Here is a 17,706-nt window from a genome sequence, read left to right as displayed (position 1 = left end):
GTTTTTGAAGGATTGAAATCAATTAAGATATCTTTGTCCTACCAGAGAAGTACCTGGAGATCAGCATTTAAGGAACTGATAGTGGATATTAGAGAAGTTGAAGCTTTTTGAGCAGGGCAAGGTTTCTCAAACTGGAAGGTGGAATGCAATGTGCTATCATCAGCAAAACTATGGATAGGATTTCCGGTCAATGGAAGAAGGTTATTAATATACAAGAAGAAGAAAGAAAGAAAGAAGGAAAATGGAAGAAGAAAAGTTGGTTCTGTAAGTTTGAAGTTGGACAGTAAAAGGATGTTGACTGTCTGCAGTACATATTTGGACTGGAAGGGAGAGGGGGAAGTATAGAAGCCAATTCAGAAGAATAGTGCCAATGTAAGTATCTAAAAGATGGGTAGCAGAAACAGATCGTCTATAACACAGAGAGTGGAGACTTTTTAAGTGATGGGTCATTAACTAACCTAATGGTTTTCTTTTGAATGGAGTCTAGAAGCCTGAGAGAAGTTATGAGGGCACCACCCCAGATGTGGGAACAACATTCCATGGTAAGGCGGATTTGAGATTTGTACACAGTAAGTGGCTGCTTAGAAGAAAAATAATGCTGATAGCAAAAATGAAAACCCAGTTTTTCAGATAGGAAACAATATTTGTGATGTTCTTATGCCAAGAGAGATTAGAAGTCAGAGTAATCCCTAATATAGATATCTGATCTTCTCTAAAAATCTGAGCACCATCAAAGATAAGCAAAGGAGCCTTTTGTGAGAAGTAATACGGGACTCAGTTTAGAAGGATTGAAATCAACTAAGTTATCTTTGCTCCACTGGATAATTACCGGGAGATCAGCATTTAAGCAACTGATAGTGGATATTCGAGAAGTTGAAGCTGTTTGTGCAGGGCAAGGTTTCTCAAACTGGAATGTGGAATGCAATGTGCTATCATCAGCAAAACAGGATTTCTGGTTAATGGAAGAAGGTCACTTATGCATTAAGGGCTTATGCCTCAAGCTGCAAAAGAGTTAGACTATGTATATCTTAGTGCACTTGCATCATTTAAGTTACATCTCATATTGTGAATACCTTCACAACGAGTTGCCATGACATTGCACTACTTCGAATAAGTAACGCTTCACCCGAAGGAGAAGACTGTTGTTAATTATTCTCAGTGGATACCACCACCACCACCACCCAGATGGCACCATTTCAGGGCTATTTGGCCCTTCTTCAGTGGGTAGGTAGGTAGGTAGGTACCCAAGTGATGTAATGATGACAAAACAGTTGTGAAGTATATCTCCACAATATGAGAGATGCCTAATGGTGTATGATATAAGTTAGGACTCTAATGCATTAAGGGCTTATGCCTCAAGCTGCAAAAGGCATAAGCCCTTAATGCATTAGAGTCCTAACTTATATCATACACCATTAGGCATCTCTCATATTGTGGAGATATACTTCACAACTGTTTTGTCATCATTACATCACTTGAGTACCTACCCACCCACCGAAGAAGGGCCAAATAGCCCTGAAACGGTGCTGTCTGGGTGGTGGTATCCACTGAGAATAAGTAATAACAGTCTTCTCCTTCGGGTGAAGCGTTACTTATTTGAAGTAGTGCAATGTCATGGCAACTCGTCGTGAAGGTATTCACAATATGAGATATAACTTAAACAATGCCGCTATTGCAAATTTGCTAATTTATAATTGGCTGTGTATAAATGATGCGAGTGCACTAAAATATACATAGTGGAAGAAGGTCATTAATATGCAAGAGGAAAAGAATGGAAGAAAGAACTGAACCTTGGGGAACACCTGCATTGGTGAAGTCAGAATACAGAGAGCCTTCTACCATAACCTGCTGTGAGCGGTCTGAGAGAAAACTGGATTCCTAATTACAAAAAAAAAAAAAAAAAAACAGATGGCAACAATAAGATAGAAGTTTATTTAGAAGATCTTTATGCCAAACACAATCAAAAGCCTTTGAAATGTCAAGAGCAACTGCTTGAGTTTCACCAAACTTTTCCATTGAATTTTCCACAGATGGAAACATAAGCCAACCAAAGTAATTCAAACTGGCTATCATTGATCAGACAGAAGGTTTCTAGATAGTTTTTAAGAGTTGGCATTTAATAGATTTCTCCATTACTTTAGAAAGAGTAGATGTAAGTGCAGTGGGACGATAATTGGATGGGAGGAATTTGTTACCCTTTTTAGGAACTGGCTGGATATGAGCAAATTTCCAAACAGAAAACACCTGTGGAATAAGAAAGTGAAAAAAGGCAACACAGAACAGGAGTAAGCTCAGAAGCACAGATTTTGAGAACAAGTGGAGACATACCATCAGAACCTGGAACTTCTTGGCTTCAAGACTGTTCAAAATTCTTCTGACATCCTTTTGATGAAAGACCATGGGAGGCACTGAATGCAGTGTACTGGGAATAGTAGTAGTAGATGGTTTACCAAGATCATCAATAAGTTAGAAGAAAAGTAAGATGCTACTTTGGCTGAAGTGGTAATGGAACCATCCAATTTTGACAAAGGTGGGAATAGAGATAGAGGTGGGCAAAGTTGTGACCAATAGCTTTGGCAAGAGAACAGAATGCTCAACTACCATTTGGACAAGAAGCAAGTTTTCTACTTTTAGCCTGTTTGAAATCTAGTTTGGACCGATTAATAACTGCTTTCCAATTGTTGCGAGCTTTGGTGTGACAGAAAATGAATCTGGAGATTTGGAAACAATCCAGGCACAATATGCATCATTCTTCTCTTGGACAGCCTTAGCACATTTATTAGAAAACCAAGGATTAGTTAACGGATGAGATTTTAAGGTGGAGTGTGGAATAAAGGATTCCATCCCTACAAGAATAATTTACTGACATGATCTGAGCAAATGTTGACATCAGAAGATTTGAAACAGTACTCCGGCCAAGGAAAAGAAATCTCGTAGATCATTCCATTTTGCACTCTTGTAATGCCAAACAACATGAGGATGAGAATGGCCATGACAGAAAGGCTCCATTGGAGAAGAGACCATCACCAAGTTGTGATCTTGGTACCTAGAGAATCACTCACCTCGATCATGTACTTAGAAGGTTTGTTTGTGAGAAAAAGATCAAGTGTGTTGGCTGCATGGTTAGAATTGTCTGGTATTGTTTGTTTGTTATTTGGTTTTTAGGAGCATTAGCAACTAAGGCCATATTGCTCCGGGGATATGCGGTGTCATTCCCTGACCTTTCCGCATCCTCCGTATTTGGTGGTTACGGGCTCGAACCACGGTCTAATCAAGAAGCGTGTGCTACGCACTGCTGCTCCTACCACCCACGGAGGCGCCTGTCTGGTATTCTGGTAGGAACAAACAATCCATGTGAGGTCATTAGTAATTGCAATAACCTCAGCATCTCAACCAGCTTGGTCTGTGTGACTACAAAATGGAAGCCAGCTAGAGTTGTGAACATTAAAATCACTAGTGAAATTTATCTCACTGTTAGGAAAGTTGGACTGAAGAAAGTCAAGTTTCAGAGAGAAAGTCAAAGATTTCCAAGTGATTAGTGGAGTTGGGAGAATGATAGAGGATTTTTGCAAAATTGATTTCTTAGAAATTTGGCATTAAGTTCCATTTGTGCAGGCTGTGAAATGGCTGAAAATTTTTAGTTAATTTACTTAAGTGGATAATAAGTTACAGCCATTTAATAAAATGCATTTAAAACCTTATTAAAAAAGCAGTGCACATAAACAACTTCCAATTGTGCTGCTGGACAAAAAATTAATACTCCTCACCTAGTTAATCATTCAAAGACATTACAAAATTATGCTATGTTATTGTTAAATTTTGATTTAATTTCAGTTTATTTATCTTTAACAGTTATTATTTAATTAGCTGGATTGATGTCTATTGGCCTTTGGAAATTTCTGACATTTTTAAGTTGTTTATTTTAATGTTTTATTGTTGCTGGGAAACCTGCATCATTGCAGGTTTCCCAGCATCATTGTTTCTGAATTTTACATCAGATTCATTCCAGATCCCATGTTACATCTTCTCTGCTTTCACTAATTGCATATGAATTAGACTGAATGAAGTAGAGAGATTTTAAGCCAGAGAAGATCGAATAGAGGAGATTCCAAATGACTAAGTCTCTGACAGGAAATATTGGAATGGACATATACACAAGTACCACATTTAAAGTGAAAGGAATCATGAAGTGAATAATTAGGAAATTGTTTGTTATTTGGTTTTTAGGAGCATTAGCAACTAAGGCCATATTGCTCCGGGGATATGCAGTGTCATTCCCTGACCTTTCCGCATCCTCTGTATTTTGTTCTAACTGAGATGAGCAGTGGTTGAATCAATCGATAATCGTGTTTCTGTCAGAAAAAGGACATGGGATTTGGCAGACTGTAAGTGGAAATGGACATTATTGAGATTATACCTGAGACCATTCATTCATTTCACAGTATATTTGTGAAATGAATGAAGAAGTGTTTGGAAGGTTTAGATCTTCTTGCATATAAGTTTGTTCTATTAGTTTATTTGTGATGTATTTAGTAGTAAGAAAAGGTGGGGGAGGACATGTATGAAATAATGAAAATTTTGAATAAGGTGTACATGTGTACACCATATTCAAAAATATACCCAGTTCCTTGACATAATGTGGCCTCTCCACAATGGCCCACTACTCGGACTACCCTCCAGTCATTATCTGGCAAAGTAGAGGCAGCAAGATTATCCACTAGCTGATCTGGAAGCCACCAGAGTTACCAATAAGTTCTGTCCGGTGGACTATCTAGCAGTTGGCCTTCAAATACAGTTTTAGAGCTGTATCCTCGAAATGTAAGGAAGATTGTATCTCTCCATGATGTCCATCATAATCTCAAAAGACATCAATCACTGCATGATGGAAGAGATGGTGGGGTTGCTGGAGCTTTGCTCTTGGGACTAAACATGGGTTCCACCACTTCAAACCTCCAATAAGCAAAGTGGTGGAATTACACCAGTTGATGAGAGTCATCAACAGAATCTTGAGTCTCTGATGAGATCCCAGCTACATTTATCTCTAGGGGCCCCTGAATGTAAAATTTTCTGTTTATACTCCGGCACAACAACCAAATCAGTAGAGTTTACAATAAATCGTCAATACAAATATTTATCGTATTTAGTAGTCACGGGCTTCAACTCCGGTTAATCAAGGAACACGTGCTATGCACTCTCGCTCCTGACCACTCGGCTAAGTCAGGCCTAGTGACTCAAACCCTTCTAATAATGAATCAAGTTTAACTGAAATTGGTATACTGTTTGCATCAGGAAAAAGGAAGAGAATCGTCAACTAGGTATGATTAGCAACTAGATCGACCTTTGAATACATGATATGCAAATCTGTAAACATGCTATGAAAGCTATGCAAACAGTGAACTTTTGAATCACATAGGATCATATTTTGCCATTTCTATCTGAGTCACAATATTCTCCAACAAAGCATTCAATGTGGATTGCATAACAATCATTGTTAGATTTACAAAATGTCACAGAAAGTAAATTTTATCAAAAGTTAATTTAAAATATTATAAAAATTAAATTTACAATATATAAGAAATAAGCAAAAGTGTTTGCTCACTTCCAGAAAGACAGCTGTTCAATATGGTGTTCTTTGGTAGCAACAAGTATTTAGTTCTTTGTTGGAAGCAAAGAACTGAATTTGTTAGAGCACAGCAGATCAGGTGTGATGTTTAAATTTTAAAAGGGTATGTTAGCACAGTGGTAGTGAAGGTTTGTCGTCTGCTTTATTTAAACGCCTGACTCTTCAAATAATTCTATGGCAATATGCCACAAGGGTTCAAACCAGTAGCATTGATCCAGGGAAGGCTCAATGAATGTGTTTGATGCAATGGGCACCACAACTATAACATTATTTAATTTTTTTTATTATTTAAAAAATAATAAAATTATTTTATTTTAATATTGCCAGGTTGCCAAAACTCCATCTTGCAAGCACCAAAATGAAGCCTGCAGCAGAATCGCACATGACTCAGCATGTTATCTTGGTGTAGTTCGTTCACCGACAACCCTTTGCACTGGAACATGGAGTAGTTCCACCATGCATAAACAGAGTTGTTTAAAAATATCTGTGCTAATGCAGTGTCAGAATTACCTCACCTCAAAAGGACTAACCAGTGAAAGAACATGTCAAAGACTTTTTACACAGACCTCCTCAAAAAAGGGGTCCAGTGATAAACTAAGTTGTCAAACCCAAACATAGTTACTTTAGATAAACACGGACATCATTTATTGATCACCAGATTGGCTGTTGCCATAATCTCACAGCTGTGAGCTTTCATTATCATCAGCATTAGTTGAAGCATATGATGCAAGAAAGCTAGCTTATACAGCATCAGCAAAAAAAAATATAAAAATAAAAATAAAAAAATAAATAAGAAACACTTTCCGTTTCATAGTTCCACTGATGTGGAAATGAGCTTTGTCACATTATAGGATATTCCAAGACCATGAATTCTAGAAAGTTCTGTACAAAGGCTTGTAGAGTTTCGGGATTTCCAGCAAGGGTGCAAATAGTGAATCTAGGATGGGTAAAGATTAAATATATCACTTTATGCATAATGGTAACAAAATGCTGTTAGAGCCTAGGCACTGCTGTTGCCATAAACATCAGTCAGCATTACATTCAGAATGATGTGGGTATCCAATTACCTCAAATTAGGAGCAATAAATGTTCATCCATGTCTATTTCAAAGAACTTGTTTACAAATTTGGCCATCATCTTTCTAAGGAGACTTTTGATGTCATTAAGACTGTTTTAATCTTTTTCTCTGTCTATACTCCAACATTTATGATAAGCTACTAAAATTCTTATAGTACAATTGCATAAGCAATATATGGTCTTTGATCTCAAAAGATGGCTGTTATGCAATATAATATTTGCCAAATGCAGAACTTTTTTATTGCCATAAACTTACCAAATATGCAAAATGTGTATTTTGCATACTGTTTAGTAAATTCTTCCCACAAGCCTCTTCTGCATCCTTTGAAACATTAATTTTTGAAATCAACTAAAACATAAATCATAAATGACTCAAAAAATTAGTTCAAATGCTGTGTTTTTTTTTATAAATACAACTGATTATTCACAATCCACATAAACAACATGCAATGTCTCATTCAGTCAGCATCATTCTTTATGGACAGGGACAACATTTGATATTCATTTCACCTTATGTGATGAAATGTACAACAAATTTTATAATTTTATCAACAAATTTTATGATAAAATTAACATAATCTTTTTTACAACACTCACGTAATCTTTTCCCCACAGTTATATCATTTGTTCTTAGCATTTGTAAATGCTAAGAACAATGATATAACTGTGGCATAAGCAAGGTTTTCAATACTAAAATTCTATTACCACAAACAACACAATACATTTACTTACTACAACTTCTGGAAGTTGATTTGGAAGAACAACATCACGGGCAGGAGGTTGAGAAGTTGGAGGCCTACAAGTAAGTTGAGACCTTGAAAGTGAAGTTACATTACAGTAGCTTGTCCCAATTCTAACAATAACATCAGATTCTTGTGAAGCTCGATCCAAATTACGTCCCTGCAAAACATCTTACATTAGCATAACTGCACTACCAAATTTTTCCAATACAAGATCAATGCCACATGCATGCATGCATGCATACACACACATTTATATATATTCACAGTAGAACCTCATTAATCTGGTACACTGCATAATCTGGTAACTCTACCATATTTTTGAAATCCTGCCCTTGAGAAGTTTTAGTGCATTAACTACTCAGGATTTACGGACTTGCTTGCATTATACCTGAATCTGTGTGTCAGTGAGCCAATGTGCATAAAAAATTTATTTCTAGTAAGGCTATAACTAATTTAAAACTCTAAGAACATAATGGTATAGCATAATACATATTATATTTAAATATCTATCAGTTTAGTGTAGTATACACTAAGTTAAATTAAATTTAAACAGAAATCATGCCTCAGATTAGAACTGAAAAGCAGCATGCACAAAGTAGTGGCAATACTGTGGCTCAGGTAAGAACTAAATGGGGTAGTTCTCTTATGAATCATAGCTTCATGAAATGTGACACGTGTGATGTTTGTGGATCTATCCGGAATGGGACATGATACAACCAAGGGGAATTCTTTTTGTGTGTTCAGTGCAAGACGTATAAGGAAATCAGACATGAACGCTGTGTTCTGATTGGCATTTATGAGAGGTTGAAAAACAGGTTAGATGCCCTCAAAGGAATTAAAATGGAGTGGGGGCATATCAAATTTTCAGCTGCCCAACTCAATGCGAGAGCCTTCACTTGAGCATCAGGCAACACAACAGCAACCCACAAGGCAGAATGTGCTGATTGGACAGGAGGTAGTTATTGTCAGCAACTTTATAGTCAGGAAACAGGAAATATATTGCACAAAAACAGGAGGAACAGGACCAGAGTATGCTGACAGGAGCAGATATTTTTTAAGGGCATAAAAGGTGATATTGTAAATGTGGAAATTAATGATATTAAGAGTACAAGATCTGAGGACTTAACAAGTACATGGCAACGTTGGGAAAAAGTTGCGTGTTAGGATTAAATTTGAAAGTGTCTGCAATCCTGTCCAAAAACAATAGGAAGGAGTACATGTTTGCCTTGAAGAGACTGTGCAAGGTACATGGATTAGAATTTTTCACAGAATGGTTTGTGCTTATTAACAGGAGAGACTGTTTTTAGAGGGATGGGATACACTTAAATAGAAGGGGTGCAAGAATATTTGTTGATGCTATTGAGGCAATACTAGGTGGGTCAGAAAACTGATAGCTTGGAGGGGGAGTAACATACTAATACATTAACCAGAGCCGCATGCAGATGTGAAAGTGATTCTTGCACTGCTTCTATTGGAACATGCAGCTGCCTGGAAAGCAAGGTGTCGTGGACTTCAGGCCCTGTTGTGGGTCATCATGGAACAAATAAATACATGGGCTGTGTTAAGGTAACTCTAAGAACATAATGGTATAATGGTAATTCTAAGAACATAACTTGCTTGCATGAACCCTAATGCTAGGAGCATTCAAAATAAATCTGATGAATTTGAAGTACAGGAATACCTCACATAGCACGGTTAATTCGTGCCAACAAAATACCGCGCTATGCGAAACCGAGCTGATCGAGGTATTATTAGTATGTATTTTAATGTAATGCGTTCTGATAATTTGATTATATGGATCGAGTTACAAAAATATACAGGTGTTTGTTTACTATAAATTGATGCACACAAAATTCTTGCAAAAAAAGAAACGAAAATGAAAAATACTAGTAAATAGAGTACAAATGATTTTTATTGCAGAATGTACATACCAAAAGAATATAAGTGAAGTATGTACTGTATTTTATTTTGAAAAATAACTGGTCAGCTTAGTTTGCACAGTTTTTTCCTTCTTTTTATCTGCATACATCTCTTTATAACATCGAATGTCATTTTGCAACGCCTGCCTTACTTTCATACCTCGTTCGATAGAAGAACACTCAGCACCATTACATTTCTTCTTTCCACTCATATTTGCGTACAAAGGTGTAAAATTTAAAAAAAATAATCTTTAATAAACATACACAGTAAAAAATATTTATACAGCTTACGCACAATCAACGACCTCACCCCTCGGAATCTAGAGTGTTTACTAATCTGTCAAAGCTAGGAGAGTCCGTATATAATGGGAGTTGTGAAAACAGTCAACGTGGCCTCGAATCCATAATGCATTGGCCTATGTGCTGGCATTAAAATACATACATATCAAATGTATTGGTGTGTTACGCAGTTAATTTTTTTCAATTTGCTATAGCGAAACCTGTGCTGTTTGAAACTGTGCTATGGGAGGTATTCCTGTATTGATTAAGTCATTAAATGTAGGAATAGCATGGTGTTATTTGGACATAAGTGATGCTGAATTTGAATGTAAGGAGTAAAATGTACAGGAAGGACAGGGGTGGAGGGCTTATGCTCTCAGTTAAGAAGCATATTAAATCTAAGGCAGTGATTCCAGTTGATATGGGTGACGAGTGCAATGATGAGTCAGATTGGTGTGATATAAGCACTGGGAAAACAAAATTGAGAGGAGTGTGTTGTAGGCATAATGACTGTGATGAATATAACAAACAACTAAACAGAGAAATAGTGTGGACCAGTGAATCAGAATTTCTTATAAAAGGGATTTTAACTTTTTAGATATTGATTGGAACTTGTGCATTGGTAACTTACACACCAGTATGGCATTTGTGGATTTCTTGGATGACTGTTTTCTACATCAGCATGTTAGAGAAGAAACAAGAGGAAGCAATAGCTAGAGCTGGTTATCAGCAGTGATTTTAAGTGCCTTATTAATCTGCAGGTAAAAGATCCAATGAGTGGCATTAAATAACAGTGTACCATGTAGAATTAATTAAAAGGCATAACTATTGTTAAGAGTAAAGGAAAAGGCTTTTGATTTTATAAGGGTGACTACAGGGCCTCAGACGGTTTTTAAATTCTATACAGTTCTATACAGCGGGAGCATCTGATAATGTTAACTACAGCAAATTCTGGAAGCATTCAGAAAAGTAATCATAGAAGCTACTAAACTTTTCATACCAACTAAGAAATACCATTTCAGGCTTAGACCTAAATGGATGTCAGATGAACTGATGACACTTGTGGCAGAGAAGAAAAAATGCATGGGATGTATATAAATTATCAGGTGATACAGAAGTCTATAGTAGATATAAACTAGTCTGTAATCAAGTCACAAAGGAGGATAGGCAAGCTAAAAGATTACGAGAAATCCAAATCATAGCAGCAAAGACTTCTTTACTTATATTTACAACACAAGGAAGGGGATGAATCACATTGTGCCACTTGATGTTGATGATTTTCTGTTGATAATTTTGCTCAGTTTTCTGACAAACTGAATAGGTATTTTGCGTCTACATTCACATATAAGGAGTTCTTTAGTGGGGAATGCCAGAAGTTCGCTAAAATTTAACAGGGAGCTAAATGATTTTGTGATAACTCAAGTGGAAAGTGGAAGAGAAACTGTTGAAGCTGTAGTAACATTAGATCTATCCTGTTATATAGATAAGACACATTATAGCAAAAGCAGCTTATTTGCCATTAAACCTCCATAATAACAGCAAAAAAACAAAACAAAAAACATTAAGAGATTTAGCAAAGGAGCTAAACAAACCCTTATACATTTGGATTCAGGGAGGCCACTATGGACTGCAGAAGAGTGACATGAATAATTACAGACCTGTTAGCTTAAGTTCTGTTCTAGGGAAAATAATGCAGGACAATATAGACAGGAATGCAGTTATACTGCAGTCACAACATGGATTTGTTAAGGGGTGATCATGTCTGACAAATCTCACAGGATACTATGATACCGTAACAGAGGAGCTGGATGGAAAAGAATAATTTTGATTTCATATACTTGGATATGAGGAAAGCTTGGTTATTTGGTGTTTAACTGTTACACATAAAAAGACTGCTGCACAAATTGGAGCAGTGTGGCATTAAGGGAAAGTTACTGCTTTGGATAAAGGGATGGTTGAGTGGGAGGAGCCTGAGAGTGGTTATTAATAGAGTCACACAGGGTTCAGTGCTGGGCCTATTATTGTTTTTTATATTTTTTCTATATTTATTAATGATACTTATGAAGTTATCATTATTGTGTTGGAAGTGGATAGTTTGAATAAATTCAAGGAAGAACTAGACAAATTATTTAAAGCGGATGGGCAGGCAATGTGGGATTTTTTTTTCTTCTTTTGGCTGATGCTTTATAAGTTTCCTTTCTTGCATCATATGCCATTACTACTACTACTAATAATAATAATTGTGCAGAATGAAAACAGATATGCGTTCAGATCTCACTGGAGGTGAGATCTGAACCCAGATGAGTGGCATGGAAAGCCATTAAACAGTCATGGAGGACTTAACACAGCTCCAATGATAAAGTGCATAGAAGAAGCAACTATTGCAGAAAGCAAAATGCCACAAATACAAAGAGCTTACTAGCTCTTGATGGTTTGGTTTTTATGGCACATGAGTGACTAAGGCCATGGTGCTCCAAGCCCACCCTTGATGGCATGCAGGACAAAGGGGCTAACAGTACAACCATAAACACACCTCAAACATTAGCTGAAATAGTGAATAATATTACATTAAATTTCCAATGAAATTAAATATTGGAGCTGTTTTTAGATCATTTTAATATTTAATTTAATTACACTAAATTAAATATTCAAATGATCTAAAAACAAGATTAAACTAACAATACAGTACAAAGGATAAACAATATACAACAATGCACTTAACATATATCCTGTACGAATACAAAAAAAAAAAAAAAAAAAAAATTCAAGTCCCACTCTAAAGTGAGGTTTGCCCACTCAGAATTGCCTGAATAACTTTTAGAGTTTATATTAGTAAAGAAATCCTTGCTGTTGTTCTTAGCATCCTTTGCCAAAGATTTTTCGTAATCTGCCTTCGCCTGCCTAACCTCCTTTGTGACTTGATTACAGACTAGCTTATATATCATAAGCTTCTGTGTAGCGTGATAATTTATATGCATCCCATGCATTTTTCTTCTCTGCCACGAGTCTCATTAGTTCGTTTGACAACCATTTAGGCCTAAACCTTGAACAATATTTGTTAATAGGTATGAAACATTTAGTAGCTTCCACTATTAATTCCTTGAATGCTTCCCACTTAGAACTTGCTGTTGGTAACATCGTCAGTTGGTCCCATTGTACAGAATTTAAAAACTGTCTGAGAGTAAGTGCTCTAGCTGTTATGTGCGGTGCACCAATAGAATTTTATAATAGAAACTAATATGAATATAAGAAGGTTTGGTGGAGTTTTAAATTTGGTTTGTGTATTGTAGCTCATAGTTGTCTAGTGCAGATACATTGAACATTTCTGTTAATCTGTTATAACAGTATGCACCTATAACAATATATTTTAAATATATTGTCATATTTAAAATAATGTATAAAATAAATATAACATTTATTTTTTTGTATATATTTCGTTGTAGTATTCCCTAAAGGAGCTATGACAGTTTTTGTGAAAAAAAAAAAAAAGCCTAAAGATGAAGAAATTAAAAAAAAAGAACAATATTCAATACTTACATTTTTGAAAAATCCAACAGTTTTCACATGATGGAAATGAAACATATAACAAAAATCTTAATAAAAACTGTGAATTTTCTACAGAAGGACAGGAAGAAAAATTAGATAACACATTTATGGATATTTTATCTATAAATGCATCACCTATAAATACAGAATAAAATGACAAATGATTGTCATATCTTCGATGATATATTTGATCTTCATATCATCAGTTCTCTTCACGACCACATGGAGAGAATTGATGATATAAAGTCAAATTTATTTCCCATTGATATATCTCACAAATTTAATCCTATTTCGTTTTCAGTGCAAAATTATTTTGCAAAAAAAAACAGACCACAACAAAATATAGCTCTTATAAAACGATCTTAAAAGCAATTCATGGAACAAGGGAAAAAATTTTTCAAGATCTTTGATTGCATCAGTATTTATGAAAGAAAAAGTAAATGGAGAAAGTGCAAATAGAAAATGGCTTTGTATAGTTCAAAAAGTCAATGTGTGTATTGTTTTGCATGTATATTATTTTCTAAACAAAAAAACATTATTTTCTGAAGGTTATGGTAATTGGAAAAATATACAACAAAGATTAAATGAACATGAAAATTCTATTGGCCATAGGCCTAGTATGTCTTCATTAATTACTCGATCAAGAAATGTTATTCAGATAGATACAGAATTAGAGTAACACTATTTTAGAGAGAGAGAGAATACTGAAGAAATGTGCTTAAATGACTAGTAGCAACTGTAAAATTTCTAGAAATTAATGGGGTTTGCATTTTATGGATGAATTACTAAACTATTTACTTATGGAAATGCAAATATTTAAGTGCATTGGAATATTTAAATGAGTTTGATTCATTCTTAGTGAATTTTTATCCTACAAGGTAAGATAAAAATTTATCCTACCTTGTCACATATTACTTATCTACTAAAACGTGGTGAATTTGTGGAAATTATGGCAGAGAAAGTTAAGTCTGTACTTTCAAAAGAGTTGTTCAGAATACGTTTCAGTAATTTTAGACTATACACCTGATATCAGTCAGGTGTATAGTCTAAACAGATAACTGACTGTTATTATTCAATAACTTCCAAATGGAAAGCCGGCAGAAAACTTTTGGTTTCTCACCTGTATATTCTCATACTGCTAAAAATAGAAGCTACAATCTTGATTTATTTACATACAGGGGGCTGTAAATCCCAGGTATCCAAGTATTTATTATCTGAGTCCCCACAGTTAAAAGGATTTGAAAACTGAATAATTAAAGCTTTTGCCTTGAGAAAATTGACCAAGCACTTGAATATTTTTTGTGAGAACGATCTTCATGATCATGCAACAAATGTTAAGCGTGAAGTTAAAGACATAACTAAATGCTATGACACAATTTTATCTCTGAAAAAATACGACAAAAAAAAAAAAAAAAAATTCTGGATTCATTCTTTATTTGTACAGCTGAAAAATAGTGTAACTTCAATAAACTTTACTTAATCTTACATTGTATAACATATTAAAATAAAAAAAAGTCTAATAAAACACTTTTATTCAGTTCTCATTTTTTTTTCAGTTCCTTTATCCATTTTTTGCTAAGTACAAGTACATATAAACATTACTGTATAATATTGGTGTAGATGCACCATATCTACTCATCCTTTGCAACGAGTTGCCCATGTATTGCACTATCTCGCTTCACTTGCAATACCAGGGTACCTGCCCACCCATAGATGAAAAACCAACTAGCCTTGAAACATTGCCGTCTGAGTGGTGGCACCCACCAAGAATAAGCAACAATAGTTTTCTCAATTAGTGAAGCATTACTTATTCGAGGTAGTGCAATACATGGGCAACTCGTTGTGAAGGATGAGATGAGATATAGATGAAATGAGATATAGATGAAATGATGCTTTTTACACTACTATCATAGTTTTTCTTTAAGAGTTGTCTATGGTGTATCTATTCTATATTATATAGATATAGAATCTTAAACTCCTAAAATATTATGCCTAGTTGCACGTAGTTTTATTTAAATAATAAACATTATGAAAATTGGTCCCCGTTTTAAGTGAATTCATTTTAAGTGGAATTTTCTGGAACCAATTATCCTAGGATAACTCCCTGTAGTATGAATATTAACTTATCATTTTGTGGAGGCCAAAGTTACGACAATGCAACTAATACGGCAGGGAATTACAATGGCTTGCAAACCAAAATCGAAAAAGAAGTGTTCATACTAGTTAACATGATCCTATTGTACTCGTTTCATCCCAACTAGCCATAACTTTTTAGCTTGATTAAAATTAACATAGGTTACTTACATATTTATTGCTGTCTTAGTCTCACATTAACATTGTCAATTTACAAAAATCTTTATTGAGCAGATGGTCCAGAACATACACTACTAATATCTTTGTCATATTTTTTAGATGACTGAATTTCTTCCAAAAGGTTTGGCTTTCCTGGAATTGTAAAAGTCCATACAAGAAATGTCTTTAAAATGTGTTTTTGTTATTAATATTGCCTGTACAGTTTCAATGGAAAACTGGTTCCTTTCATCAGTCCAAAATACTTCATTAGAGAAAGCACCCTCTCTAATGATGCATTTGTGCCCGGTATTCTTAACACAAAACTCACAATGTGTATTATGTTCTCAAAACTAAGGTCTTCATTTTTCATTGCCTGAATTATCTCAGTCCACCTCTCACTAGTTGTCACACCACATTTCTTCCAATGATCAATCTTAGATTCACATATATGCTTTGCATGATTCACTTCATTGAATTATTCGTCTTCATCTATTACTTTTAGCATGTTGGTATCAATTTCGGATACATTTTGGACACACTGTTGAACACCAAGATGGAGGGATACTTAACAAAACCCATTTAAAGTCACATAGCTCTGCAAAAGGCTTGGCCCAGTTTTCCAAGTATTCTAGGAAAGTATCATAGAAATTGTTGTCAGTTTCAGTAAATTCAACATCTTTGATGACACCATCCTCTATCAGTTGGTTTTTGAGGTCCATGACAGCAGATGTAAAAAATGTTGCTCCTTTCTATTGAGCATTTATTCTGCCAGGGCAATCAGTTCTTGTGCCACTTCACTGCCACAAATGTGCTCTTGTTCAATCTTTTTGATAGTTTTATTATGCATTTCAAGTTGGCTGTGAATAAACTTGAACCAGAGTAGGGACTATGGATTATTAAAAAAATCCCTCAAGAGTTTGAGGCTCTTATCTTGTGATAGAAAATGACTTGAGACCATCAAACATTTTGGTCATTCTTTCCACTGAGGTAGCAAGGAAAGCCACCTCATCTTCACACTTACTAAAAGTTGCTTGTATTCCACTTCAACATAATTGTAGAAGGATTTCAGTGCCTTGACTCTAATAGTGAAAACATGAAAATGTTGAAACACTTTGTTAATAATTGATTCCCCATCAATTGGCAAGATATCCGCACTTGTTTGAAATCATTATGCATGACATGTGTAGCACAGCCCACTCCCAAGATTTTCATTTTCATATTCTTGTTTAACTCATGAATAACATTATTCTTGCCTTTTCTCGCAATGCCACCAAAGTTGTCACAAGAAAATGCTATTATCGTGTTGGTTAATTTATATTTTTCCAATATGGACAAAATGTGATCCACTAACATCTCATATTTCTCCTATGAGATTTTGGAATTCCGACAATTTCACTTTTATTCCTTTCGTAGCTATAAAATACCTTACCAAAACTGGAACCAACTTCAGGCTTCAGTGATTTGAATAGACCATAACAGATATATATTTTGCCTCACTTAAGTCACTTATTACTTTACAAAATGCAATAGGTATTTTGTTCTTGCACATGTGAATATTTTTGAGAATAAGTTTCGTATGATAGTAGATGTGTAATATATTGATCTAAATGAATTGTTATGCTTAATAATATGGAAAGCTAGTAATCCTTCCTTCCTGTGTAGCGAGATGTTTCCGTTCACCATTTACATCTTGTTGTTTTGTCATGAATGAGGTTAGTTTACGGCTTGCACTTTTTGCTGCAACTGCTTCTTTTTAGCAGTGACCTGTGTAATATCTGAATGACTACCATGTTCAATAGAAAATTCAGCTGTACAAATAATGCATAAAACTTTACCATTAACATTATGACTTTCAGTAGGAAAGGAAATTCTTGTTTTAACTCGTTCGTGAAACTGCACTTTCATTGGACATCTCACGACCTATTGTCAACAAATTGAATTTATAATTAATTACTAGACCTTTCAAATAATGTTAGAGTTTACATAACCACCATGACATCAATACTTTGGAAAAACACCAAATAAAATACTAGAATTCATTTGTGTGTTTATTGCGTCGGCCATGCTACACATGAAAGTCGACTCTCACATTTTCGACTCTATTGTGAAGAAGAAAGAAAAGAAAAATGGGATGCGTTTTTTTTAAAAAAAAAGGGACATTTGGCATCCTGTTTACATTTTCTCGGAACAATGGCTGAAAAAAGGGGACGATCCTGTTAAAAATGGG

At 35.1% G+C, this 17,706-nt stretch overlaps 1 protein-coding gene across 2 annotated transcripts in view; it reads right to left on the bottom strand.

Moving 5' to 3' along the window:
* Positions 1-17,706, bottom strand: part of LOC150080687 (plexin-A2-like) — a 1,379,917-nt gene that overhangs the window by 329,847 nt on the left and 1,032,364 nt on the right. For both annotated transcript variants that reach the window (XM_090381876.1, XM_090381877.1), the window contains one exon: positions 7,433-7,600. In XM_090381876.1, the coding sequence (XP_090238002.1) occupies positions 7,433-7,600 (168 nt within the window). The remainder of the gene's footprint in view (positions 1-7,432; positions 7,601-17,706) is intronic.

The sequence above is a fragment of the Mastigoproctus giganteus genome, chromosome 9 (assembly GCF_048544385.1).
Source record: "Mastigoproctus giganteus isolate SK-2022 chromosome 9, ASM4854438v1, whole genome shotgun sequence".
NCBI lineage: Eukaryota > Metazoa > Arthropoda > Arachnida > Uropygi > Thelyphonidae > Mastigoproctus > Mastigoproctus giganteus.
Note: the sequence above shows the minus strand (reverse complement) of the source record. Positions and strands in the feature narration are given on the sequence as shown.